Raw genomic sequence first — 27,503 nt, forward strand, 5'->3', positions numbered from 1 at the left:
GCCACTCTGGAAAACAGCTGAGTGGGACTTCAGAACTCACCATACAACTGCCCTTACCATCCAGCCTTCCATTTCTAGGATTCACCCGAGAGAAGTGAAAGCGTCCGTCCCTGAGAGACCCAGGCAGGTGTCCGTAGTAGCTTCACGTCTAGCCCCAGACTGGAAACAGCCTGAACATCCAGCAACAGGGGAAGGAAATGGATTTTGGTGTGAAGTGTGAGTGTGGCACTGAGAGGAACCAAAAAGAAGCGTGCATGCTGCCAGAAAATGCATCCTGATTTACCCCCGCGAATGGGTGATTGTCTGGGGCAGGGGGGTTGCCAAGGGCACAAGGCGGCTTTGGGATGCTGATACATGCTCATGACCTTGAACGTGGTGAGGTCCGGGCTGTGCACACGGCCCCATGTGTGTCATCCTAGCACTTGGGGAGGCTGACACAAGAGCAGGGCTTGAGTCTAGGAGTTCCAGACCAGCCTGGGCAACATAGTGAGACCCTGTCTCAAAAACCTTTGTGGACTGAAGCACTTTAAGTGCGTGCAGTCGTTGTGTGTCACTCATACCTTCATAAAGCTGTAAAACTTTGATTCATCCTGTGTGTATCTAAGGAGGGACGGCAGCTGGACTCGCGTCTGGAGCTTGGAGGGCAGTTAGTGCTGAGTGGTGCAGGGTGTGGTGCTGTAAGCTGTGGCCAGGTGTGAGCCTGGGAGCGTGGGCTCTGGAGCACAGCCTGGAGCACTCCCACCCGGGACCAGGGCGGGCAGGCTTGCTGCTGGTCTCTGGTGCCATCACGGTGCTGTTCATGGGAACCTGGGCTCAGATGACCCCTTGGCCTGGAGCCTTACATCTGTGCTTGGGGACAGGAGGGCTTCGCTGGCACCTGCGGCCTCCCTCTCAGGTACAGGACCCGGTCCCACAGGGGCGCCCGCCTGCCCAGCCTGCACGGCGTATTCACTGGGTGGGGAGCGTGGAAGGTGCCCCCGGCACGGGAGCTGAGAGAGGTGAGTCGTCACCCTGCAGACCAGCCTCTCAGATGCAGCCCGTGTCCCAGGGTCCTCCCTCTCTGGCACCTCCGGCTACTTCAGAAGTGAGCCTGACGTGAGACCTGGGTCTCCAGCGGCTCCAATTTCTGAGAGTTCACCTTCACCTCTCATCCAGGCGGGGCCCCTGCACTCAAGGCTGCCTGCCTGAGGCCGGTCAGAAGCAGCGTGTGTGTGTGTGTGTGTGTGTGTGTGTGTGTGTGTGTGTGTCTGCATGTGGGAGTGTGTGTCTGAATGCATATGTATGTGAGAAAGTGCATGTATGTGCAAGTGTTTGTGTGTGTACATGCATCTGTGACTGCATGTGTGCATGTGAGAATGTGTGAGTGCATTTGTGTGCATGTGAGTACATTTGAGTGTGAGTCCATATGTCTGAGTGCATGTCTGTGTTTAAGTGCATGTGTGTCTGTGAGTGCATGTGTCTGTGCATGTGAGTACATTTGAGTGTGTGTGCATGTGTCTGTGAGTGCATGTGTGTGTGCATGTGTCTGTGAGTGCATGTGTGTGTGCATGTCTGCATGTTGTCTGTGTCTGCATGTCTTGAGTGCATGTGTGTGTGCATGTGTGTGTCAGTGCATGTTGTCTGTGTGCGTGTGAGTGAATGTGTGTCTGAGTGCGTGTGTGTGTGCATGTGTGTCTCAGTGCATGTTGTCTGTGTGCGTGTGAGTGCATGTGTGTCTGTGAGTGCGTGTGTGTATCTGTATTACTCGGTTTTCTGCTCACAGGAGCATGCCATCTGCACATGGACAGTGTGACTGCTTCCTTTCCAAGCTGGATACCATTTGTTTTGTTTTCTTGCCAAGCTGCTCGGGCTAGAACCTCCAGCACGGCGTGGAGAAGGGGTGAGGGCGGGCGTTCTGACCCCAGGGGCAGCTTTCAGTATCGACCACTTGAGTACGACCATGGCTGTGGGGTTCTGGTAAATGCCCTTCGTCAGGTTAAGGAAAGTTCCCCTCTATTCCGAGGTTGAATCGTTTTATCCTGGTGGGGTTGGCTTTTGCCAAATGGTTTTTCCGAGTTTACTGAGATGATCGTGTGATTTGGGGCCTTTGTTCCCTTAGTGTGGCTGGTGCATTGTGGTGATTTTCGGACGTTGACCCATTTTCAAAACCCTGAGGTGGATACAGTCCTTTGTGGTGCAGGATCCTTTTTCTCGGACGGACTCATTGCTAGCATTTTTTGAGTTTGCAACGATGTTCGTAAAGGATATCAGCATGCTGTTTTCCGTGTTCGTTAAGGGTGTCCGCGTGCTGTGTTCTGTGAAAGGGCGTCCGCGTGCTGTTTTCCACGAAAGGGTGTCCGCGTGCTGTTTTCCACGAAAGGGTGTCCGCGTGCTGTGTTCCACGAAAGGGTGTCCGCGTGCTGTGTTCCACGAAAGGGTGCCCGCGTGCTGTTTTCCACGAAAGGGTGCCCGCGTGCTGTGTTCCACGAAAGGGTGCCCGCGTGCTGTGTTCCACGAAAGGGTGCCCGCGTGCTGTGTTCCACGAAAGGGTGCCCGCGTGCTGTCTTCCACGAAAGGGTGCCCGCGTGCTGTCTTCCACGAAAGGGTGCCCGCGTGCTGTCTTCCACGAAAGGGTGCCCGCGTGCTGTCTTCCACGAAAGGGTGCCCGCGTGCTGTGTTCCACGAAAGGGTGCCCGCGTGCTGTCTTCCACGAAAGGGTGCCCGCGTGCTGTGTTCCACGAAAGGGTGCCCGCGTGCTGTCTTCCACGAAAGGGTGCCCGCGTGCTGTGTTCCACGAAAGGGTGCCCGCGTGCTGTGTTCCACGAAAGGGTGCCCGCGTGCTGTGTTCCACGAAAGGGTGCCCGCGTGCTGTGTTCCACGAAAGGGTGCCCGCGTGCTGTCTTCCACGAAAGGGTGCCCGCGTGCTGTCTTCCACGAAAGGGTGCCCGCGTGCTGTCTTCCACGAAAGGGTGCCCGCGTGCTGTCTTCCACGAAAGGGTGCCCGCGTGCTGTGTTCCACGAAAGGGTGCCCGCGTGCTGTCTTCCACGAAAGGGTGCCCGCGTGCTGTGTTCCACGAAAGGGTGCCCGCGTGCTGTGTTCCACGAAAGGGTGCCCGCGTGCTGTCTTCCACGAAAGGGTGCCCGCGTGCTGTGTTCCACGAAAGGGTGCCCGCGTGCTGTCTTCCACGAAAGGGTGCCCGCGTGCTGTGTTCCACGAAAGGGTGCCCGCGTGCTGTGTTCCACGAAAGGGTGCCCGCGTGCTGTGTTCCACGAAAGGGTGCCCGCGTGCTGTCTTCCACGAAAGGGTGCCCGCGTGCTGTGTTCCACGAAAGGGTGCCCGCGTGCTGTCTTCCACGAAAGGGTGCCCGCGTGCTGTCTTCCACGAAAGGGTGCCCGCGTGCTGTCTTCCACGAAAGGGTGCCCGCGTGCTGTCTTCCACGAAAGGGTGCCCGCGTGCTGTCTTCCACGAAAGGGTGCCCGCGTGCTGTGTTCCACGAAAGGGTGCCCGCGTGCTGTGTTCCACGAAAGGGTGCCCGCGTGCTGTGTTCCACGAAAGGGTGCCCGCGTGCTGTCTTCCACGAAAGGGTGCCCGCGTGCTGTCTTCCACGAAAGGGTGCCCGCGTGCTGTGTTCCACGAAAGGGTGCCCGCGTGCTGTCTTCCACGAAAGGGTGCCCGCGTGCTGTCTTCCACGAAAGGGTGCCCGCGTGCTGTGTTCCACGAAAGGGTGCCCGCGTGCTGTGTTCCACGAAAGGGTGCCCGCGTGCTGTCTTCCACGAAAGGGTGCCCGCGTGCTGTGTTCCACGAAAGGGTGCCCGCGTGCTGTCTTCCACGAAAGGGTGCCCGCGTGCTGTCTTCCACGAAAGGGTGCCCGCGTGCTGTCGTCCACGAAAGGGTGCCCGCGTGCTGTCTTCCACGAAAGGGTGCCCGCGTGCTGTGTTCCACGAAAGGGTGCCCGCGTGCTGTGTTCCACGAAAGGGTGCCCGCGTGCTGTGTTCCACGAAAGGGTGCCCGCGTGCTGTCTTCCACGAAAGGGTGCCCGCGTGCTGTCTTCCACGAAAGGGTGCCCGCGTGCTGTGTTCCACGAAAGGGTGCCCGCGTGCTGTGTTCCACGAAAGGGTGCCCGCGTGCTGTCTTCCACGAAAGGGTGCCCGCGTGCTGTGTTCCACGAAAGGGTGCCCGCGTGCTGTGTTCCACGAAAGGGTGCCCGCGTGCTGTGTTCCACGAAAGGGTGCCCGCGTGCTGTGTTCCACGAAAGGGTGCCCGCGTGCTGTCTTCCACGAAAGGGTGCCCGCGTGCTGTCTTCCACGAAAGGGTGCCCGCGTGCTGTCTTCCACGAAAGGGTGCCCGCGTGCTGTCTTCCACGAAAGGGTGCCCGCGTGCTGTCTTCCACGAAAGGGTGTCCGCCTGTTGTGTTCTGTGAAAGCGTTTCCATGTGCTGTTTTCCGTGTTTGTTAAGGGTGTCCATGTGCTGTTTTCTATGAAAGGGTGTCCGCGTGCTGTTTTCTATGAAAGGGTGTCCACGTGCTGTGTTCTCTGAAAGGGTGTCCGCGTGCTGTGTTCTATGAAAGGGTGTCCGTGTGATGTGTTCTGTGAAAGGGTGTCCGCGTGCTGTTTTCTTGTAGTATTTTTGTCCGGCTTTGGTATCAGGGTGGTGATCGCCTCAGAATGGGCTGGGAAGTGTTCCCTCCTCTTGTACTTTTTGGAAGAGTTTGAAGGATTGGCATTAACTAATTCTTTGAACATTTGGGAGAATCACAGCCACGTGCGCTGGTGCTGGGCTTTTCTTTGTGTGGTCTTGTTACGTCCTGCTTGTTCGAGAGGAATTCGTATTTTGTTTCTTTCTGAGTCAGTTTTCTTGGTTTACATCCTTCCAGGACTCACGTGTTTCATCCAGGTCATCTCATCCTTCTCCGCGTCCTTTTACGCTATTTCATGTTTTTCTCCTGATTGAAAGTAGCATGTTTATTTTGGGTTTTCACAGAAAGCTTTACCACCTATCAGAAGCAGAGAGGAGTCCCTTTGTGAGGTGCAGCCAGTGAGCTCGGGAGGGGCTGCGTTCGGCCACTGGTCTTCCGCCGCCCCCTCCCCTCATCTTTCAGCCGTGGGCCCAGACACATCTGCCCCATTGTGAAGCCCCCTGGGCCCCCGTCCCTGTGGAGAAGGGACACGGATTCATCTGTCACCTTCTCGTGACACTTTGTGGAAATAAACTGTGGCTGTTTGTGGCACGCCGTTCCTTCTGCTGATTCTCAGTGTTAATTGCTTCTAGGTTTTCACCTCAAATGGCCCGACGGTGATCATGCCCACCTGGTTCTGCTCTCGTGCGTGGTTTTCCCATGTGGGCCCCTTTGACGAGGGAGGTCGGGTAAGTATCGAGACGCAGGACTCAGGTCCTCTTGCAGACCCTGGGTTTGGGGCCCGTCCGCTGTGGGTTCTGCACACTGGCCCTCGCTCTGCCGTGCCTCGGGGGCTCTGCAGACCTAGGAAATCCCTTCCCCGAGGGTCTTCCCGGGGCCCCTCCTGGCGCCCGCCAGCATCTCGATCATTTTGCCGGAAGCAGGGGTTTCTGCATGAAGGCTGTGGATGCCCCGGGCATCAGCCCCTGACCTACACCCGCCCCGGGTGAACTCATCCTGGTGTAAAAGCGGCGTGTGGGAAAGTGCAGGACACGGAAGCTGTTGGCCAGGCTGTCTCTGGGACAACAGAGGGAGAAGAGGAACCCATCTTCCCCGTCAGGGTGCACCCGCAGGCGTCTGTGTCCCGCCCTCCCCGTCGGGGTGCACCCGCAGGCGTCTGTGTCCCGCCCTCCCCGTCGGGGTGCACCCGCAGGCGTCTGTGCCGCGCCCTCCCCGTCGGGGTGCACCCGCAGGCGTCTGTGTCCCGCCCTCCCCGTCGGGGTGCACCCGCAGGCGTCTGTGTCCCGCCCTCCCCGTCGGGGTGCACCCGCAGGCGTCTGTGTCCCGCCCTCCCCGTCGGGGTGCATCTGCAAGTATCCGTGTCCACACCATGCCGGCTACAGCCTCTGCCTCCCTGTGGGGACTGAGGAGCCCAGGGCTGGGGCATCACCCACAGGGAGCCGGCCACGCTTGCCCACACCATTCTCTAGTAGCAGGGAGCCTGGACACACAGACCAGGGGAGGGTCTGACACAGGGTTCCTGGGGGTCCGGAGACCCCAGGCCGATGACTGGGGCTAAGGCCAGGGGCTCAGGGATTCGAGCTGTGATGAGGCCACAGCTGGAGCAGGTGAGGGCCTCGGGTGACAGGGATGACAGCAGTGTCTGCCACTAAGACGGGGACAGATAGTGTTTCCTTGGTTCCTGCCAACTTGTCCCCAAAGAAATGAGTCCAGCAGCAGTCACAAGGCGCCCTGCGAGCCAGAAGCTCGGTCTGGGGCTGATCCTCAGCCATCTCTCTGTGGGCCTCGGGGAGCAGCTGAAGGGCAGGGACCATCAAGGTGGGCGTGGGCAGCGCAGGGGACCCCAAGGCGGCCACACGCAGAGGCCGAGCCAGAGCCAAGGGGCCTGCAGGAACGATCACCACGAGCTGAAACGTGCAAGGTGGGGAGACGCTTTACTGGAAAGTGCACCGTTTCTGCGTTCACAGCGGCAGGGTGGGAGGGCTACAGGTGAGTCTGGGATTCGGAGGTGGGTGTGGCAGTGCCTGACAACACCCAGCTTTGTTAGGGGAGTCCCCTGTGGGCAACCGTCACAGGCCCTTAAATAAAGAGAAACGAACATGATGTTTTCTTGGTTCGAAACAGGGTTATAGCGGAATATAGCGGCTCACACCTGTAGTCCCACGAGCTCAAGAGGCAAAGGCAGAGGGTCCGTTGAGGCCAGGAGTTCGAGCCCAACCTGGGCAGCGCTGGGAAACCCCGTTTCTAACAACCAAACAAAGCAAAAGCAGGTTTCTGAGGGAGGTCTGCCCTGCAGGAAGGACTCAAATCACCAGCCAGCACGACAGCCACACCTCAGGTGTTTTCCCGTCTGTGAGGCACGTTCCTAGGTTGGACACGTGACGACAGGCGCCTGATGGGTTTTGTGAGCCAGGACTCCTGGGTGGCGCCTCGGGCCCCTCGACCCACCGTCTGCACAAGACGTTCCCGTTGCCCAGGCTGGAGTGCAGGGGCGCGATCTCTGCTCACTGCAGCCTCCGCCTCCCGGGTTCAAGCCATTCTCCTGCCTCAGCCTCCCGAGCAGCTGGGATAACAGGTGTGCGCCACCGTGACCGGTGTGCGTCGATCTTGGCTTTGTGAGCTGTGTGAGCTTCTTGCCTGGAAACTCTGATAATTGTTTTTTGTTGCTGGAGTCTAACAGTTTCACTAGGATTTGTCTTCCGCTTGCCTGATGGGGCTTCTCGGTGTGTAGAAGCAGATCTGCCTTTATTCCCGGAGACTCCAGCTCCACAACGCTTAGTCTCAGTCTCCGTCTCCACCACTTTCTCTCTGACCCTCCACGTCTTCCATCATCTCCTTCTTCAGTATCCCTGGGTACGTTTTTACTAAAATCTGTCTGCTCTTAAGGGCGTTGTGATTTAGTCTTCGCTCCTCCTAATTTTGTTCCTTTTTGGTTTCTTTCCTTGAGGCAGGGTCTCACTCCTGCTGAGGCTGGAGTGCAGTGGCTCAGTCTCGGCTGGCTACAACCTCTGCCCCTCAGCCTCCTGAGTAGCTGGGACTACAGTGCCCAGCACCACGCTGGCTACTTTTTTCCATATTTTTGGTAGCGACAGGGTTTTGACGTGTTGCCCAGGCTGGTCCCAAACTCCTGGGCTCAAGCAACCACCCTGCACCTCTGACCTCCTAAGTGCTGGGACTAAAGCCATGGGCCACCACACCCAACCAATTTTGTCTCTTCTTAAAATTTCTTTAGTCCAATGGACCCAATTATACACAAAAAGCTTTATTGAGGTATAATTCACACGCCATACAATTCTCCTATTAAAATGCGCAGTTCATGTTTGTTAGCTAATTTATAGGGCTGTACAGTCACCATCTACGGTCTCCCTACAATGTTTTCATCCCCCCAAAAAACACCTCCTGTTCCCAGGAGCACGGCGCATCTGCCCAGCACCCGCCAGCCCTGGCCGAGGCCCGCACCTTCCTGAGTATTTGCAGCCACCCCAGAGGGGCCACGTGGCCCTTAGTCTTGGAGTTTCTGATTCAAGCTGGGTCTCCACCAGCTCCCCGCACACCCCACCCCACAGCCTGAAACACACGTTTAGGTTGTGGAATTTATCCTGGCCGGTTATTTACAGCGTTTTTTCTGTTCCTGGTTTGCGGGTTCGTCGTTGTTGGAGGAGGAGAGGCTGAATTTTTATCCTCGGAGGTGTCTGCACTCTTTAGTTTGCTCTGCTGGTTTTGGTGCAGAAGAGACTTCATGTCCCTGAGTTCTGCGAGCTGCAGTCACTGGGCCCCGGCTCAAGCCCTCCCCCTTCTGTCCCCGAGTGGTGACTGCTTCTTCCTTCTGGAGGTTCGTGCTGGGGACAGGGCCCCGGAGGGGGGCGTGTGGTGCTGGGGACAGGGCCCGGAGGGGGGCGTGTGGTGCTGGGGACGGGCCCGGGAGCAGGACTCCCCTGCCTGATTCTGCTTCCTTTTGCCTCCTGGGATCCGAGCCTCCGGCCCCGCCTTGCTGGGAGTAGCTTCAGCTCACGCTCTCCTCCTCCTCCAGGCAGTTCTGGGCACTCCCCCCGCCAAAGGCTGCCCGAGGACCGCTTCCCCTGTGCACTGCCAGGGACCCCTCCTCCCCACCACAGCACATTCCAGGCACCTGCAGGCTGGTTGGGAAAGGCCTAGGGGAGCAGTGAGGCCATTTCAGGTCCCTCAGGTCCCAGCAGCAGCAGTCGTGGGACAGGAAAGAAAAGGGAAACAGGCCCTGTGCCCACAGTGCCCCCTCCTCCCGGGGCAGAGGCAGCGCAAGGAGCTGCTGTGGAATAAATTCTCACTTTATTGCCGGAAAATAGGAAAACCCCCAGGGTTGGGTTCCTCCTTGTGATAGGAAGAGAGAGACCTCTTTCCTCTTCATGAACTTACAACATGTGTAGTTTGGAGTTCCAATGCTCTTTAGAGTTGCCTTTGAAAACATAGAAAATTAGAGAAAATATCTCAATGACCCGTGAGGAACTGTGCCCACCAGCCCCATGGGACCCTTCACCCTAAATCACCCTGAGGGTCTCTGTCCAGCACCCACGGGAGCCTCTGCCCTAAATCACCCGAGTGAGGGTCCGTGTCCGCCAGCCCCACGGGAGCCTCCGCCCCACGTCACCCGGCAGCGGAGCGCCTGGGCTTCTGTGACTCCTTTGTCTTCCGGTGGATAAACTTTTAGCAGGGCTGTCAACATGATTTTGAGGTCTGCTCTTTACTTCAGCATCTTGTTACAAATCTTTCCACGTGGTCGTGGCTTCTGTAAAGGGGATTTCACATCCTTCGGGTGCCCGGAGGGCCCCGCAGAGGCGCGGGTTACATGGTGCGCGGTTAAAAGGCTGGACGCGGAACCACAGCCCTGTCTGCCCGTCCTGGGAGCAAACAGGCCAGCGTCTGGCCGCGATATTTTGGGGCTTTTACTGACCCGCACTTGAAGTTTAGCCGAGGAGAGAAGAGGCGGGACTGCTAGGCGCTCAGAAAACCCACCTTCTCCTGGGGCGAAGGCGTCTCCGCGCAGCTGACCCAGGTGCGCTGCAGCAGAGAGCCAGGAGGAGACCCGACTCCATGCCCTGCCCGCCCAGCTTTCATGCTGGAATTTAAGACAGCAGCAGGGGCCCCGCTCAGCACAAGGCCAGAGCCCGCGGACCCACGGCTTGGTCACAGTCCTGGGCTGAGGATCGGGGTCTGCCCAGCGGGGGAGCGGGCAGAGGGCAGAGCGCAGGGGCCGCCTCCCTCCCGGTCAGGCAGAGGCCTCTGGGATTATGGGCTGGGGGAGGGAGGGTCCAGGTTCTCAGGACAGAAAAGTCCAGTGGGAATGCCTGCAGAAGGTTCTGGAGCAGAATCCCCATTGACACGGAGGGCGTGTTCGTGGATCAGCCCCGTGGGCTGAGGTTCAAGTTTTTGAGCTTAGACAAGTGAGCAGGGCTGGCGCGGCCCGGGGCCGCCTCCCCCACACGCCCACCCGGCGCCACGGCCCCGGGGCCGCCTCCCCCACGGCTGAGCTTCCCTGCGCACAGCCCCAGAGCCCACCCAGCACCACCGTCCTCTGTCCACAGTCGGCACTTTGAGTCCCTTGAGCCTCGGCTGTGGCCACTGGCAGGGAAGGATAGGCTGAGCCGCCCAGGAGCCACGGGCCGCGAGACCCTGACCCACCCCAGCCCCTTTCCTCGGCCTGAGACCTTTGCTGCAGAAAATGGAATCTGGGGTGAGCGAAGAGCCAGCCCGCCGTCCGCCCCGCCTCGTGCCGGCCTCGTGAGGACTCAGTTTCCGTCGGTTGCTCACGCCTGTTGTCGCCGCCCCACGTCCCTGCTGAGCCTCTAAACTGGTTTCTTTGCAACAAAAGCTTTTCCACCGGTTCCTGGCTGGCCGGGTGAGCACAGGTGTGGCGCATCTGAGACAGCCCCGATGACGCCCCTGCTTCTCCCGCCGTTTCTCTCTCGCTGCAGGGCGTCCCCGAGGACCTGCTGTTCTTCTACGAGCACCTCCGGAAGGGCGGCGGCGTCATCCGCGTGGACCAGAGCCTCCTGCTTTACCGCTACCACCCGCAGGCGGCCACACACTCCGTCCTCGAGTGAGTCACCCCACCGGGCCCCGGGACGCCTGGGAGGCCCAGGAACGCAGGAGCCGTCCGGGGTCGGGGCTGGGGTTGGTGGGGCCGACGCCGGAGGCCATGGTCGGGGCTCTGCCGTGAGACGCAGGGTCTGGTGGGAAAACGGCACATCCCCAGGGTGCTGGGGGCTTGGCTCGCGCAGGGGCGGTTCCCAAAGGCACCAGGGAGCAGCAGGGTGAATGTCCTTCCCGCGTCTGTGAAGTTAAATGACCGCGCTGCTGCTGGCGCTGGGTCCTTTTGAAATCCTGCTCTCCCTTTAACCCGACAGGAGCCTCATGAGGTGGGTGATGCTGGCTGGGACGATAGGCCTAGGGGAGCGTGGCTGCCGTGGGGGTGGCGGAGGCACGGTCTGGGGATCACAGAGCCCGGTGAGGACGCGCCCAGGCTGCGGGGCCCAGCTTCCTCCCCCGCGTTGCCGTCAGGCGCAGCCACGTGGGCCTGGGGATGCCGCGTGGCTGCAGTGGAGCCGTGGCGCGGTGAGGTAGATCCGGTGAAACTACCACGTCTGGAATTCCTTCCTTAGAATGTGTGGCACACGCAGGCCTCGGCCACCCAAGCTGCTGCTGCCCAGCACTGAGTCGGAACGCAGGCTGCTGTCCGAGGCTTGCGTCGTGGCCACTGCGGGTACCCGGGGCCCCCAGACTCTCAAGACCCCGACTAGGGTGGTCCGTGTGTGGCAGCCGCGATGGCCCCAGCCTGCCGTGACAGGCTTGAGGCTCTCGGCAAGATCCTGGCTCCTCAGGTGGAAACGATCTTCCCAGGGGGTCTCGGGTCCGGGGTCACGGGGTGGGGCTGGGGGATTGCAGAGCCACGAGGTTCCCTGTTCGGGGCATCATCCTCCCTCCCGCGTCTACACTGCAGGGTGTGTAGATCTCTTGGTGTCGCCTGCTGTGAGCTTTAGCGTCGCTGCTGGTGCCCAGTGAGACTTCTCCCCCTCCTCTTCCTGCCCACGCCCACCAGCACCTTGGCGCCGCCTTGGACAGTGTGTGTCCATGGCACTTCCACGCCTTCAAAAATTCCCAGAAATGCTGATCGGTGCTTTTAGGAAAAACTGGGTCTCTGCCTTTCCCAGTCCTGAGCTGGGGCCACGGCTTCCTCTGAGGATGTAAAAAGAAAGGTGCAGGGGGCCTGTTCTCCCTAATTAAATAAGAACTTTTTAAAATGTGGAAAATGGAGGCAAGCATGAACAGATAACAGACGTTCCGTCATGGCTGTTTCTAAATTTTATTTTCCCATAATGGGCCAACATTTTCAGACTGGAGACCCCTGGGAAAGCCCAGGGGACAGGGGCATCAGAGGCTCCCCGACCTCACATCTACCCACGGCCACAGTCCTGGAGCCTGGACTGCCTTCCTCTCGCACGAACCCCATGGGGCCCCGAGCTGATGTGGGTCCATGTTTGTCCCCTCAGGAGACACCCGACAGACCCGGCCTGCTGATGACAAGATGGCAGAACTCGGCGAGGCCACATCAGCTGGTGGGCAGGTCCTCACACTTGTCTGTCCTCAGCCAGGTTCATGTACACTCAGACACGCACACAGACCACACATGCACACACGTGCGTGTGCGCAAATATTTGTGCACAGGTACTCAGCACTCATGCTCGCTGCACACATGCACTTACATGCACACACATTCACACAGTACATGCAGGCATACGCACTCACTGCATACATGCACACGAGCTCACTGCATACATGCACTCATGCTATACACAGACACTGCATATATGCACACACACGCTCACTGCATATATGCACATGCTCACTGCATGCACACATGCCATACACAAGCTCACTGCACACACAGGTACACATGCATGTACACACATCGGCACAGTATGGGCATGTACTCCCTGCACAAAGGCACACACTGTACACATGCCATACACACCCACACACAGTGCACACACACACGTGCACGCTTCAGTGCCCTCTAGTCACTGATGGGAACAGGATGTCCCTGTGTCCCAGGCTGCGTTGGGAGTTGAGGCAGCTGCAGAAGCTGGGGAGGAAAAGGCGGACTCTAGGCAGGACCTCCCTGACACCTCCTAAGCCTGCAGCTCCCCCCACCCCACTGCCTGTGGGGGCTCTGCTGCAAACGGGAAGCCACAGGGTTGCGGGGAGTCAAAAGTCAGCCGGGTGGCCACCAGGATCCCACAGGTTCCAAGCAGGTGTCAGCCCTGCTCAGGCAGCTCCTTCCCCACAGCCCCCTTCCTGTCAGGGGCCTAAGGGGCAGCACGCCCCACTTCCCCCCACCCTTCACCCCACTTCTCCCCCACCCTTTGACCCCCACCCTGGGATTGTCTGTCTAGGAAGGTCACATCCTGCATTCTCTACTTTAAATGGAAAAAGCATTAACTATTCCTTTCTGAGGCTCCTGGCCTCCTCTTCGCGCTAAGCATTTCATCCGTGTTTGTTTTAGACTTCACTGCGTGAAGTTCATTGCTCTCTGGTCCTTGGGAATGGCTCTCATTTTCTCGGATGGTGCCAGAGCGTGCATTGCCTGGCTGTGCCTGGGTGGCGTTTTGGGGGCTGAAGTACATCTGGCTTGTGCGTTTCTCTCAGAAATGTGCTAAACGGCCACACAACAGATTGTCCGAGGTCCAGGGTGAGGGAGTCATTCCCCTACAGGAGCCCAGAGCTCCTGGGGAGCCCCACTGACATCTCAGAAGCCCAGCACCACCCCGTGACTAAAACATCTGCGTGTACCCTGGGAGGCGGTAAATCACAGAACAGCGGAATCCTGCCCCAACCCCGAGGCTGAACCCACGAGGGCCCTGCTCGGGGGACCCATCACCAGCATCGTGTCTCCGAGACCCAGCGAGGCATGGCCCAGACCCCACCCCGGAGGAGGTTCCCATGGACACAGCTCCCTTGACAGAGCAGAGGGTACCCCGGACTTGGCCAGGTCGGGGTCTGCTGGGCACGGGTCAGCCTGGCTGCATGACAGCAGTTGGGGAGGGCAGCGTCGGGGACACATCCCAGGCCGATCTGGCTTCTGTGTCCCCTAGCCCCTCTAGCTTCTGGCCCCTCTAGCTCCTGGGGTTTCAAAATGGGGTCAGCCTGGGCAGCCTCAGAAGCAGGCCCGAGGGAGAGGCCCCCACAGGTGGCGGCCAACAGCGATAGGGGGCGCGTGGGGAGGGGCTGGGGCAGGAGGACAGAGGGTGGGGCGGGAAGGGCCTGGCCCAGCTGGGGGTCCGGGCAGTGATGGGGCTGGCCAGAGCAGCGGGTCATAGGAAGGAGCCTGTCCCCAGGACAGCGACCCAGGGTCTGCCTGTCACAGCAGATGCAGAAAGAACAGAGACCAGGGGCCCAGGGGAGTGGAAGCGTTCTGGGGGCAGCGACCCCGAGGCAGGTCGCGTCCACATGTGAATGCTGCGATTTTATGGGATGGGCGCGTGTGCCCTTATGGACAGAGGTTTCAATGGGAAACCGGAATTGGGTCAAGTCCAGTCCTCTGCGTCCCACAGAAATTCCGCCTTCCAGAACCTTCCAGATTCTTAAGCGACAGCTTCTCGTCTGTCCGCACCTGTTGGGGCTGATGGAAGGGGCGGGCCCCTGCCTAGGAGTGTGGCTGCCTCCAGCTGGGACAGGTGACTCTAGGGCAGCCAGAGTCTCTCAGACACCGGGCGGTGCCCGCCCCCCTCCGCCCTGGCAGCGTGAGCTGAGCGAGGGCATGAGGCGGCACGGGGGCCCCGCCCCGCCAGTCACCCTCCTCTCCACCGCAGGGCGACCATCTGGACCCACCGTGTCCGCTTCCTGGAAGAGCGGGCCCTGCCCCACTGGGCAGCCTTCACCATCTGGAACGCGGGCAAACAGGGGCGCCGGCTATACCGCAGCCTGACCGCCGCTAACCGGCGCAAGGTGGGAACCCGGTTCCTCCAACACCTCCTGCCCCGCCATAGACATCGCCTGCCCCGCCTCCACGACGCCCCCTGCCCGCCCCCACGCCACCACCTGCCCCGTCCCCATGACGCCCCTGCATCGCCTCGATGCCCCCTGCCCTGCCCCCACGACACCACCTGCCCCGTCCCCACGACGCCCCTGCCCGCCCCCACGACGCCCCCTGCCCCGCCCGTGCACTGTCCTGAGGCACAGATCCCGGCCAATCCAGAGCTGCCCTTCTGTGCCTGTCCCCAGGTGGTGGCATTCTGTGACGTGGACGAGAACAAGATCAGGAAAGGCTTCTACTGCCACGAGGAATCCCAGGTATGCGGGGCCGCGCGGCGTCACCCCCGGGGTCACCCGCCTGCTCCGGGCCTCCGGGCCGCCCAGCCCCCATCCCTTGAGGGAGAACCCCGCTCTTCCTCGTGGGTCTGCGACTCAGGCAGTCCACCCTGGTCAGCTCTGCAGCCGGCTGTCGCGGGGCCGGGCGGGGTGCTGGGGACCGGGGGTCCTGCCCTGAACAGCTGCCGCAGCCTGTGACCCTGGCTCGAATCTGCCGCCGGAGCCCCAGCTCCGTGGGAGCGGACTCAGTGGCTGCACACACCCCAAGGGCGTCTCTCCTGGGATGCCAGGACTGATGGCCACTCTTACTCTAAGGAAAGGCCCAAGCCCCGCATCCCCATCCTGCACTTCCGAGCCGCCCGGCCACCCTTCATCATCTGCGTGAAGCTGGTGAGTGTGAGGCCCTTGGCAGTGGGTGGCGGGGGGAGGCTTGCAGGTTTCGGGTTCTGCCACATGGACACCCAACTTGCCATGAAATGACTGTGTGGCCTGGGACAAGACTCCAGCCATGCCATGGTGGGTGTGGGGACAGGTGCTGCAGCCGTCCACAATGGCCCCACAGGCCGGCCCGAGGATAGCGGCCGACGCCCTGGGCAGCTGGAGGGTGGCCTGCACGGGCGTGGGGGGATGCCTGTCTCTTTTCTGTCTTTCCTGCGAAACCAACATTTGTTAGAAACTTGCAAAGCACAGGCCCACTGATGCCAGGTATGAGAGGCCAAGGCTGGGACCTTCAGCTCCTGTGGACTGAGGTGGCCATACCAGGGGTGTCCTAAGCCCCCGAGCGTGAACGAGCCTCACCTGGGGTGGGCATGTGACGGGCACCTTGGACTCCAAATGCAGCCTTTTTCCCCAAATGTGGGGAGTCCAGGCTGGTTGCGGGGAGGGCTGGGGTGAGTGGGGTTTTTTTGTTTTTTATTGAAGTTCTGGGATACATGTGCTGAACATGAATGTGCAGGTTCGTTACAGAGTTACATGTGTCACCGCGGTCTGCTGCACCTATCAACCTGTCATCTAGGTTTTAAGCCCTGCACACATTAGGTATTTGTTCTAATGCTCTCCCTTCCGTTGCCCCCACCCCCGACAGACCCTGGTATGTGATGCTCCCCTCCCTGTGTCCACGTGTTCTCATTGCTCAGCTCCCACTTTGAGAACATGCGGCATCTGGTTTTCTGTTCCTGTGTTAGTTTGCTAAGGATGGCTTCCAGCTACATCCATGTTCCTGCAAAGGACACGAACATGCTTTTTTATGGCTGCATAGTATTCCATGGTGTCTATGTGCCACATTTTCTTTATCCAGTTTATCATTGATGGGCATTGGGTTGGTTCCAAGTCTTTGCTATTGTGAACAGTGCTGCAATAAACATATGTGTGCATGTGTCTTTATCGAATAACTTATAATCCTTTGGGTATCTACCCAGTAATGGAACTGCTGGGTCAAACAGCATTTCTGGTTCTAGATCCTTGAGGAATTGCCACACTGTCTTCCACAATGAACTAATTTACACTCCCACCAAGAGTATAAAAGCGCTCCTATTTCTCCACATCACGCCAGCATCTGTTGCTTCCTTTTTAATGCTCGCCGTTCTAAGTGGCGTGAGATGGTATCTCACTGTGGTTTTGATTTGCATTTCTCTAATGACCAGTGATGATGAGCTTTTTTTCATGTTTGTTGGCCACATAAATGTCTTTTGAGAAGTGTGTTCCTATCCTTTGCCCACTTTAGATGGGGTTTTTTCCTTGTAGATTAGGTTCCTTGTAGATTCTAGATATTAGACCTTTGTCAGAAGGACAGATTGCAGAAATCTTCTCCCATTCCGTAGGCTGCCTGTTCACTCTGATGGTGGTTTCTTTTGCTGTGCAGAAGCTCTTTAATTAGGTCGCATCTGTCAGTTTGGGTTTTTGTTGCCAGTGCCTATGTCCCAAATGGTACTGCCTAGGTTTTCATTTAGGGTATTTATGGTTTAAGGTTTAATCCATCTTGAGTTAATTTTTGTGTAAGGTGTAAGGAAGGGGTCCAGTTTGTTTTCTGCATATGGCTAGCCAGTTTTCCCAGCACCATTTATTAAATGGGAATCGTTTCCCCATTGCTTGTGTCAGGTTTGTCAAAAATCAGATGGTTGTAGATGTGTGGTGTTATCTTTGAGGCCTCTGTTCTGTTCCATTGGTTTATCTATGTTTAGGTACCAGTTCCATACTGTTTTGGTTACTGTAGCCCTACAGTATAGTTTGAAGTCAGGTAGTTTGATGCCTTCAGCTCTGTTTCTTTTGCTTAGGATTGTCTTGGCTATAGAGGCTCTTTTTTGGTTCCCTATGAAATTTAAGGTTTCTTCTAGTTCTGTGAAGAAAGTCGGTAGTAGCTTGATGGGAAGAGTATTGAATCTATAAGTTACTTTATGGCCATTTTCATGATATTGATTCTTCCTATCCACAAGCATGTAATTTTTTTCCATTTGTGTCCTCTCTTATTTCCTTGAGAAGTGGTTTGTAGTTCTCCTTGAAGAGGTCCTTCATGTCCCTTGTAAGTTGTATTCCTAAATGTTTTATGTTCTTTGTAGCAATTGTGAATGGGAGTTTGCTCATGATTTGGCTTTCAGTTATTGGTGTATAGGAATGCTTGTGATTTTTGCACATTGATATTGTATCCTGAGACTTTGCTGAAGTTGCTTATCAGCTTAAGGAGTTTCTGGGCTGAGACGATGGAGTTTTCTGAATATACAATCATGTCATCTGCAAAACAGAGGCAATTTGACTTCCTCTCTTCCTATCTGAATACCCTTTATTTCTGTCTCTTGCCTGCTTGCCCCGGCCAGAACTTCCAATACTGTGTTGAGTAGGAGTGGTGAGAGAGGGCATCCTTGTCTTGTGCTAGTTTTCAAAGGGAAGGCTTCCAGCTTTTGCCCATTCGGTATGATATATTGGCTATGGGTTTGTCACAAATAGCTGTTATTATTTTATGTTACATCACTACCTAGTTTATTGGGAGTTTTCAGCACAAAGAAGTATTGAAGGCCTTTTCTCCATCTTTTCTCCATCTATTGAGGGAATCGTGTGGTTTTTGTCTGTGGTTCTGTTAATGTGATGTATTACATTTACTGATTTGCGTATGTTGAACCAACCTTGCATCCCAGGGATGAAGCTGACTTGATTATGGTGGATAAGCTTTTTGATGTGCTGCTGGATTCGATTTCCTAGTATTTTATTGAGGATTTTTGCATCAACATTCAACAGGGATATTGGCCTGAAATTTTCTTTTCTTGTGTCTCTGCCAGGTTCTGGAATCAGGATGATGCTGGCCTCATAAAATGAGTTAGGGAGGCATCCCTCCTTTTCTATTGTTTGGAATAGTTATTTTATCAGCTCCTCTTTTTACCTCTGGTAGAATTCAGCTGTGAATCCGTCTGGTCCTGGGCTTTTTTTTGGTTGGTGGGCTATTACTGCCTCAATTTCAGACCTTGTTATTGATCTTTTCAGGGATTCAACTTCTTCCTGGTTTAGTCTTTGGAGGGTGTGTATACCCAGGAGTTTATCCATTCCATCTAGATCTTCGAGTTTGCATAGAGGCGTTTCTAGTATTCTCTGATGGTAGTTTCTATTTCTGTGGGATCAGTGGTAGTATCCCCTTTATCATTTTTTACTGTGTCTGCTTGATTCTTCTTTTCTTTCTTAGTCTGGCTAGCAGTCTGTTTTGTCAATATTTTCAAAACACCAGCTCCTGGATTCATTGATTTTTTGAGGGTTTTTTTGTGCCTCTATCTCCTTCAATGCTGCTCTGATCTTAGTTATTTCTTGTCTTCTGCTAGTTTTTGAATTTACTTGTCCATGCTTCTCTAGTTCTTTCAATTGTGATGTTAGGGTGTCAATTTTAGATCTTTCCTGCTGTCTGACATGGGCACTTAGTACTATAAATTTCCCTCTCGACACCGCGTTAGCTATTCTGGTATGTTTTCTCTCTGTTCTCGCTGGTTTTGAAGAACTTCGTTATTTCTGTCTTAATTTCATTATTCACCCAGTAGTCATTCAGGAGCAGGTTGTAACTCAGTTTCCATGTAGTTGTGCGGTTTTGAGGGTTCTGTTTTGAGACAGTCTCGCTGTGTCCCCAGGCTGGAGTGCAGTGGCGTGATCTTGGCTCACTGCAGCCTCCACCTCCCGGGTTCAAGTGATTCTCCTGCCTCAGCCTCCTGAGTAGCTGGGACTGCAGGTGTGCACCACTATACCCGCTAATTTTTGTAATTTTAATAGAGATGGGGTTTCACCATGTTGGCCAGGATGGTGTCAACCTCTTGACCTCGTGATCTGCCCGCCTCAGCCTCCCAAAGTTCTGGGATTACAGGTGTGAGCCATGACACCCGGCCTTGAGTGAGTTTCTTAATCCTGAGTTCTAATTCAATTGCACTGTGGTCTGAGAGACCATTATAATTTCTGTTCTTTGCATTTGCTGAGCAGTGTTTTACTTCCAATTATGCGGTCGATCTTAGCATAAGTGCAGTGTGGTGCCGAGAAGAATGTATATTCTGTTGGTTTGGGGTGGAGAGTTCTATGGATGTCCATTAGGTCCACTTGGTCCAGAGCTGAGTTCAAGTCTTGAATATCCTTGTTAATTTTCTCTCACTGATCTAATATTGACAGTGGGGTTTTAAAAGTCTCCCATTATTATTGTGTGAGAGTCTAAGTCTCTTTGTAGGTCTCTAAGAACTTGTTTTACGAATCTCCTGTATTGGCTGCATGTACATTTAGGATAGTTAGCTCCTGTTCCATTGATCACTTTACCATTATGTAATGCCCTTTGTCTTCATCTTTGTTGGTTTAGTCTGTTTATCAGAAACTGGAATTGCAACCCCTGCTTTTTTTTTTTGCTTTCCATATCCTTGGTAAATAACTGAGTGGTTGATAGAGTGAGTCAGGCCCCGATCGGTATGCTGGGGGGTTGCGGGGGACACACAGACATGGACGCCAGGATGGCTGGACCACCACCACACCAGGGAGGGTCGTGGTTCCCACCCCACCAAAACTGTGAGGTCAGTGTGTGTTGGACTACACTGCCCAGCCCATGGTGACTTGTCACACACAACTAATCCAAGTCCAGGCAGCAGAAGGTGAGTCAAAATAGAACAGAGCCTCACAGGCACAGCTTTTTGGCAATGACCGACACATCTCATTTTACTGCCCTTCACTGTGCGTTTTACAAGTTAAAGGCATGTGGCCTCTCCACCAGGGCAGGAGTTACGGGCGTGAGGCCGCCCCGCCGGGGCAGGAGTTCCGGGCGTGAGGCCGCCCCGCCGGGGCAGGAGTTCCGGGCGTGAGGCCGCCCCGCCGGGGCAGGAGTTCCGGGCGTGAGGCCGCCCCGCCGGGGCAGGAGTTATGGGCAGGCGGCCGCCCCGCCGGGGCAGGAGTTACAGGCAGGAGGCCGCCCCACCGGGGCAGGAGTTACAGGCAGGCGGCAGCCCCACCAGGGCAGGAGTTACAGGCAGGAGGCCGCCCCACCAGGGCAGGAGTTACAGGCAGGCGGCCGCCCCGCTAGAACGAGCCCGTTGGTAGCGCCCCCAGCAGCACGCCTACTTCACGTCTCATTGTGGTGGTTCTCACAATACGTCAAACTGTTACTGTGTCTGTCATGGTGACCTGTGATATCACTGTTGTCATTATCTCGGGGCGCTCATATGAAACTGTGAACTTGATAAATGTGATGTTCTGATGGCTCCGCTGGTCGGCTGTCCCCTCCCCGCACCCCGTCCTTATTCCCTGAGGCACACATTATAGCCTACATCCTTCCACTGAGGTTTTGTATTTACATCTTCTGCCCCTTGTCTGGGAATACCACTGATCAGGACCAACTCAATCACATCTTCCACTTTGTGAGTTTCAGGGATCGTACAGGTAGTACTAATGAAGGCCACCTCAGGGGAGACTGAGGTAGGAGTCTTGCTGCTGTGTTTCCTTTGCAAATTCCAGAGCAGAGAGACAAGGGAGGAAGGATAGATGGCAGCAGAGTGTGTGGAAATGTTTTCCAGGAAGGAAGACATTTCCAGGAAGGAAAACATTTCATTTGAGTGACAGCAGTGGTAGGCATTGTAATGGATTCTCACGTGGCAGGGGTAGGGAGCGCAGCCAGGCTCATATCCTCCTGCTGGGCCCAAGGACAGAGGATTGTGACAGGAATGCATGGTGCTCCTGCATCCTCCCAGAGGCCAGAGACTTATGTCTACCACTGTGCTGGGCTCTGGCTTCAGGAACTTGTTCAGGAGGTGCTGGGGTGCAAGGCACATCTGAAAGGCGTTTCTGGACACCTGCTGTGGCCTCATACAGGAGGGCAGGTGACCTGGCCAAGGCCAGCACACAGCACAAGATGGAACAACTAGGGACCTGGCGTCATGGCCCTCACTCCACTGTAGCAGTCTGATGGTCCTGGGATGCAGTTTCTGTCTGAGGAGCCTCCTCCCACTCCTGGCTCCCGTAGAGAGGTGTGTGTGTGGAGGGAAGGCGGGTCTGCCCTGGCTGAACAGCAGAGGCATTGCCTGTCTCATTCTACTCCGATGGCCCCAGGGAGTCAGCCACCTTCTCCAGAGAGGGAAGGCCAGGAGGCAGGGGACCTCCCCTGTAGGGACCAACAGGGCCTGCGGTACAAGCAGTGCCAGCTGCTGCCCTCTCTGGCCCTTGTCTCCTTCCAGCCTCTCCACTATTAGCAGAAGAGGAGGAGTTCATAGTAGACCTCTTGACAGGTAGACGCAGGCCACCTCCAAACCCAGGCCCCTGGAGGAGGCTCCACCCAGGAGAGGCTGGACTGAGTGGAATCTGCTGCTTCCAACAGGACCTCACAGGGGGAGCCTTTGAGGACAACCTGAGGTCGCTGCACTTGCAGGAGGGCCAGGACTTCCTTCACTTCAGCTGACGGACCCACGGCAGCTGCTCCCAGGTAGGTCTTTTCACCGAAGCACCATTTGGGTTCTTTCAGTCTCTATTATGCTTCCTTTTCACACGTTCTGCTCTTAACGGTTATTCTATTTCCTTTACAGCTAGTCTAGCTGCTTGTATGTTCAGCTCACTAATTTCCAGCCTTTCTTCTCTAATGTATAATTCAAGACTTCACAATTGCTTAAGCACCACTTTAGGTGAATTCTACCTGTTTTGATTATTTCATTAGCTTTCACTATATATTTTATAGTTTTATTTCTTTTAAAGAAAGATTTTTAAAAACATCTTTTAAAAATTTGTGTGTACATACACACACTTGGGTTCTATAATTGTCTGTTAGGTCAAGCTTTCCTTCTTCAACTGTGCCTTATTGCACTTTATTGAAATGTATCAATTCGATAAAATACACTATGGTAGTAGATGATCAATTTCTTGAATGTTTGCTTTATTGAGACTGTGTTACAAGGTAGGAAAGTTCTGTCTTCCTGTTGAACTGAACCTTTAATCATCATATAGTAATCTTTTCCTAATAACCCTATTTGCATTCCCCTAACTGTAAAACTTTGTCATTGACATAGAGGTTTCAATACATTTACATTTATTGTGTCCTAATATATTTCTAGTGTGTGTGTGTGTTTTTTTTTTTAAAGCTTGGCACAGTGGCTCACGCCTGTTAATTCCAGCACTTTGGGAGGCTGAGGCGGGTGGATCACGAGGTTAGGAGATCAAGACCATCCTGGCCAACATGGTGAAACCCCGTGTCTACTAAAAATACAAAAAAATTAGCTGGGCGTGCATGTGCACGCTTATAGTAGGCTGAGGCAGGAGAATTGCTTGAACCCGGGAGGCGGAGGTTGCAGTGAGCCGAGGTCGTGCCACTGCACTCCAGACTGGCGCCTGGTGACAGAGTGAGACCAAAAAAAAAAAAAAGCTTGTTCCGCCTTTTCCTCTTGCCATTCTTGCGTATTTTGATAGTGTATTTTTTATTCTTGTTCCATTTCTCCCCTATTGGTATAGAAGTTTTCTTCCCTGTATATTAACTCTTTGTGTGCAACTCTCTAAATACTTCAACATGCACACTTAGCTGATAACTGAGTTATCTGCACTTTGTTCCAGGAGAACGTAGATTTGCTCTAAATTCAGCCACCAACTCTGCCGCTGATTTATATGTTGCTATTGTCCATTTTAAGCAATTCTATGTACTTTTAAAAAAGTCCACAAATGAGCCATCATCTTTCTATGTCTTTATGGTCACATTTTGTTGCTTTCCTTGGTCAACATTCCTCCAACTGTCCAACTCTGATCATTTTCCTTCCTGCCTAAAGTTTATCCACCAGAGCAGTGGTTCTCAGCCAGGGATGAATTCACCCCCTAGAAGATAACTGGCAATGTCTAGAGACATATTTTTCTTTCTGTCACAGCTGGGTAGGGGGATGGCTACTGCCATCCGGGATGCTGCTGAACACCCTGCAATACACAGGACGGCTCTCACAACAAATGACTCAACCCTAGATACTAAGCCAAGATTAAGAAACCAAACATGCATTAGAACAGCATATGTTTATCTGAATGACTTAGTTTTGTTCTCTTCTTTAATGTTATGCTGTGGGCACAATTCAAGCAAGTTAACAGCTACTTTCTCTCAGCATAATGAAGATCTTGGTCTACTTGTTCGTCAACTCCAGTGCTGCTGCTGCTGCTGGGAAATTGGTAGTTGTTTATATCACTCTGTCCCACTTACAGTTCTGCAGTTTCACTGTGACAAGTCTGAACGTTAGAGACTGTTCGGCTTCTGTATCTGGGGACTGCTGCATGTCAGTATGGAGTATCTGCATCATTTCATTTCATTCTGAAACCCCAATTACACAAAGGTTAGACATTCTTCAGTGTCTCTTGATGTTGCTTTCATATTTTCCAGTTCTCTGGATAACTTTTTCAGATCTTCCAGTTTTCTAATTCTCTCTTCAACTGTGTCTAAGCTGTCCATTGAGCTTTTAATTTCACTTCTTACATTTCTAGGGGCTCTCTTTTTTCCCCCCAATCTCTTCTTGATGATTTCTAGCCCTTTTCAAAAGTGTATTCATATTGCAGAGAGGTTTGTATTTGCATCTTCTGCCCCTTGTCTGGGAATACCACTGATCAGGGCCAGTTCAATCAAATTTTCCACTTTAGGAGTTTTGGGGATTATACAGGTAGTACTAATGAAGGCCACTTCAGCGGAGATTGAGATAGCAGTCTTGTTGCTGTTCCTTTGAGAAAGATTTATTTAGGGTCCCAGCTTTACATAGGGTCTCCTATTAGATCTGACCCTAGGCCTTACATTCTCTTTTCCCTCCTGCTCTATCATCAAAACGTCATGACTACACTTCAGGTCTCAGCAGAAACCCTCAGGATCTCCAAGGTCTCTGGTCTTACATGGAGGGTTTTGGTTTGTGCCTAGAACATGTTTTTGGGTGCACACATCCCGTACCAGCTCCCCAGTTCCAGGGATACTGGTTTCTTGCTGCTCTCTAAACTCACAAAGCTTGCTCCACTTCCGGGACCACATGCATTCTCATTTCTGTTGTTGTTGGGCATGTTTGTTTGTTTGGACTTCTGCCCAAATGCTGCCCCTTCAGAGAGGTTTTCTGAACATCTCTTCTAGGAGTCACACTCAGCACACCATTCCATTGCCCGCTTTATCTTTTCATAGCACTCAGTGTTGCCTGCCTGATGATGCTGCTGGTTTGTTCATTTGCTGTTGTTTGCCCCAGCTATCATGTGAGCGAAGGGTTCCCCAGGTGGGCTCCAAAAAACAGCCGCTGAATGAAGGAGGGCTTTCCAAGCCCCCAGGTGTCTGGTGAGCAAAGGGCCCCAGCAGCAGTGGTGGATGGGATCCAGCGGGACAGAGGCAGTGGCCGAGTCAGACCCACACTGAAAGAAGAATTGCTTTCCCACACAGTGTCACTGATGGGTCTGGGAGGGGAATCAACCTGGCTCCGTGCCTTAAAACGCCATTTCTCCTAATCTTTTGATTGCACTAAGAACAGTTCGTGTTTTTTTTCAGAAGCCACTTGTTCTCTCCATCCTCAGTGCATCCCAGGCCAGCAGGAGCTTCGTGAGCTGCAGGCACGGTGATGGTGCACCCATTCTGCACTTGGCAGGTGCAACCGCAGAGTCTCGTGTGTGCTGACCACAGGAGCCGAGCCTTTTCCACTGTGTGGACTTGTGGCCAAGGCTGGGCCTGGTCACCTAGGATGCTCAGACAATTAATTAAGGGGACAGAAAACAACTCCCCACTTAGTTTAAGGAGGAGGACTGTTTTAAGATTTGAATAAAATAAAATGTTGGGATAAAGATTATTGGCCAGCAGGTTGAGCACAGAGGCAGTAGTATGCTAACTAACTAATAAACTCACACTCCTGTGTGACCAAGTCACCACATACATCCTGCATGGACGGTCACAGTCCTGGCCTTGTCGTCATGATGGCCTACGGATGTGGGCAGCATCTCCCAGTTCTGGGTCTGCCCCCCTTCCTGTGCCCAGGCCCCATCCGCCACATGAGACAGCAGGCCGGGGAGCTAACCCAGACTACACCATGCACCCAGCACCCCTGGGCTCTTCACCCACACCCTGCCCTTGGGCCTCTGAGTGACCACACCTAGGGCTTCCTTGGTGCCTCTGGGGGGTAGTTCTGCACCTCAAGCCCTGTGAGCACAGCGCAGGACCTGGGTAGATGGCTGTGGGTAGCTACCACTGTGAAATCTGTACATACGTTCCCCTCACCAGCTTTGGGGTGGACCAGCACAAGCTCAGACACAGAGACGAAGGCCACCTCTGCACTGGCTCTAGTAAGACGGTGCCGTCTTTTTGAGAATGGTATTTCCCACGTTATTGTAGAGGTGCGCACACTGGATTCTGATGATTCCCCTTGCAGCAGACATTTGTGAAGTGACTGGTCTGCACACTGTCTATGAGTGACGCCTGCACCGTGTGCCCCATGCCCACGTGTGTCCAGATGGGAGGACTGCACCCCCACCAGGACTTGTCAGGCCTCTACCATTTGGACCCCTGACATATCAACATTAATCTCGCTCAGTGTAAAAATCTGCACCTCCACAGCAGAGACTGGGTGGAGCACCGTCTATGGCCAGCAGACCCCCCAGCGGGGGCCACACAGGCGAGAAGGGGGCCTGGTCTCCAGGCAGGAGTAGAGCCCATCTCCCGTCTGGCTGACGCTCAGGCAGTGAGCCTCTGCATCACCCTACAAGCATTGGGCTCAGAGACAAAGGCAGGAACTTCTTGGTACATGATTTTATAGGAAGCACATTTGTGTTCAAGTAAAGGCAGAAACAGTAACACCCCAAGTCACCAGAGTGCAGGTGCAGAGGAGGAAAAGCCATCACCTGGTGACAGCCTCCGAGGGCCAGCACTACCCTTCCACAGCTGGAGAGCTGGAGGCACCGCTGGGCCGGGCTCCCCCAGGAACGAGACATCCCCACCAGGCAGGGTGAGTGCGGGCTCCAGGACTGGCTTCAGCAGGCACCAGGCTGCAGAAGAGACAAGATGGGGTCACACTGGTCAGTTCCATCACCCATAGCTCCCAGCCAGGAGACCCTCGCCCCTCTGGACCCCACGCGGGGACTGACGCCGACACTGGGTTCCTGCTGGAAACTGCGTCTGTGCTGTTCCCCGCACACCCAGGAGCCCCAGCTGTGTGGCCGGCAAGTGCTCTTGACTGACGCGCTGCGGAAGGGCACCCCGTCTGGGGATGCGGCCTCTGAAGAGCGAGCAGAAGGGAGGTTTGCTGCACTGCTCCTAACCTGCACTCACACATGTTTGACATCTGTCCTAATACAAATGTAAAAAGCACACTGAATTCCAAAGTCTGCTGCTGAGTTTGGCCTTTACACGCAAAAACGGGGGAGGCTGTGTCCCGGTGCTCAGCCCGTCCCCACGGCCCCTGCATATCTGAACATGATTCTCCTCCCTCTCAGTCATGGCCTCCTGCTGTATGAAAGGAGGCTGAGAGGAAGCAGGATCCAGCCCTGGAACTAGAGAGACAGACGGCAATCCCGGGCCCCAGCGCCCATGAGAACTGCACTCGTTTCTGTTACTTTGGAAGAAGAGTAGCGGGCTGGCAGGGAGCATGGGGGGCTCCTGAGGGTCTCTGCACCCAGCCCTGGCCCCACGCACGGGAGGTGAGGGGGGTAAGGGGGAACTCCTGGCACTTGGGAGCACAAACAGACCCCAGGGCCAGTCCTAAGGGGCCTGGATCAAGCTGATGCCAGTCCCACCGAGTGGGTCTCTGCACCCAGCCCTGGCCCCACGCACGGCAGGTGAGGGGGGTAAGGGGGAACTCCTGGCACTTGGAGCACAAACAGACCCCAGGGCCAGTCCTAAGGGGCCTGGATCAAGCTGATGCCAGTCCCACCGAGTCCCCGACCCACCAAACACACCCCAAGCAAGTGGCCTGGGTGCCACGGGGGCTCAAGGCGTGGACAGTGGCCAGAGAAGGCAGCTCCACCAGTCCCGTACTCCCAGGGGTCCTGACGTGAGAAGAGGGGAGGGGCCGCTGTCGGAAGCTGAGCACAGCCGCTGGCTCCAGAACGTTCCGGAGCTCAGGGAAGCACAGTCACCTCATGCTGTGGAGGTG

General features: G+C 55.1%; 3 protein-coding genes across 16 annotated transcripts in view; 1 reads left to right on the forward strand and 2 right to left on the reverse strand.

Moving 5' to 3' along the window:
* Positions 1-27,009, forward strand: part of B3GNTL1 (UDP-GlcNAc:betaGal beta-1,3-N-acetylglucosaminyltransferase like 1) — a 62,438-nt gene extending 35,429 nt beyond the window's left edge. For 3 of the 8 annotated variants that reach the window (XM_064369225.1, XM_064369233.1, XM_064369232.1), the window contains 6 exons: positions 5,250-5,345; positions 10,566-10,690; positions 14,460-14,595; positions 14,872-14,940; positions 15,274-15,348; positions 21,764-22,483. In XM_064369225.1, the coding sequence (XP_064225295.1) occupies positions 5,250-5,345; positions 10,566-10,690; positions 14,460-14,595; positions 14,872-14,940; positions 15,274-15,348; positions 21,764-21,844 (582 nt within the window). In that variant the 3' untranslated portion in view covers positions 21,845-22,483. Of the gene's footprint in view, positions 1-5,249; positions 5,346-10,565; positions 10,691-14,459; positions 14,596-14,871; positions 14,941-15,273; positions 15,349-21,674; positions 22,484-24,559 lie in introns of those variants that run through there. The other 5 variants (XM_064369227.1, XM_064369228.1, XM_064369229.1 and 2 more) reach the window with 5 other exon arrangements.
* TBCD (tubulin folding cofactor D) overlaps positions 26,274-27,503 on the reverse strand; it is a 201,460-nt gene continuing 200,230 nt past the window's right edge. For all 7 annotated transcript variants that reach the window (XM_064369222.1, XM_064369223.1, XM_064369218.1 and 4 more), the window contains one exon: positions 26,274-26,397. In XM_064369222.1, the coding sequence (XP_064225292.1) occupies positions 26,383-26,397 (15 nt within the window). In that variant the 3' untranslated portion in view covers positions 26,274-26,382. The remainder of the gene's footprint in view (positions 26,398-27,503) is intronic.
* Positions 26,885-27,491, reverse strand: LOC105711859 (uncharacterized). Its single transcript, XM_064369234.1, is given in 4 exon segments — positions 26,885-27,007; positions 27,145-27,189; positions 27,191-27,422; positions 27,425-27,491. Coding segments are annotated over 4 exon segments (450 nt in total). The 3' UTR covers positions 26,885-26,901.

Source organism: Aotus nancymaae, unplaced genomic scaffold (genome assembly GCF_030222135.1).
Source record: "Aotus nancymaae isolate 86718 unplaced genomic scaffold, 86718_ANA_hifiasm-v0.15.2.pri h1tg000089l, whole genome shotgun sequence".
NCBI lineage: Eukaryota > Metazoa > Chordata > Mammalia > Primates > Aotidae > Aotus > Aotus nancymaae.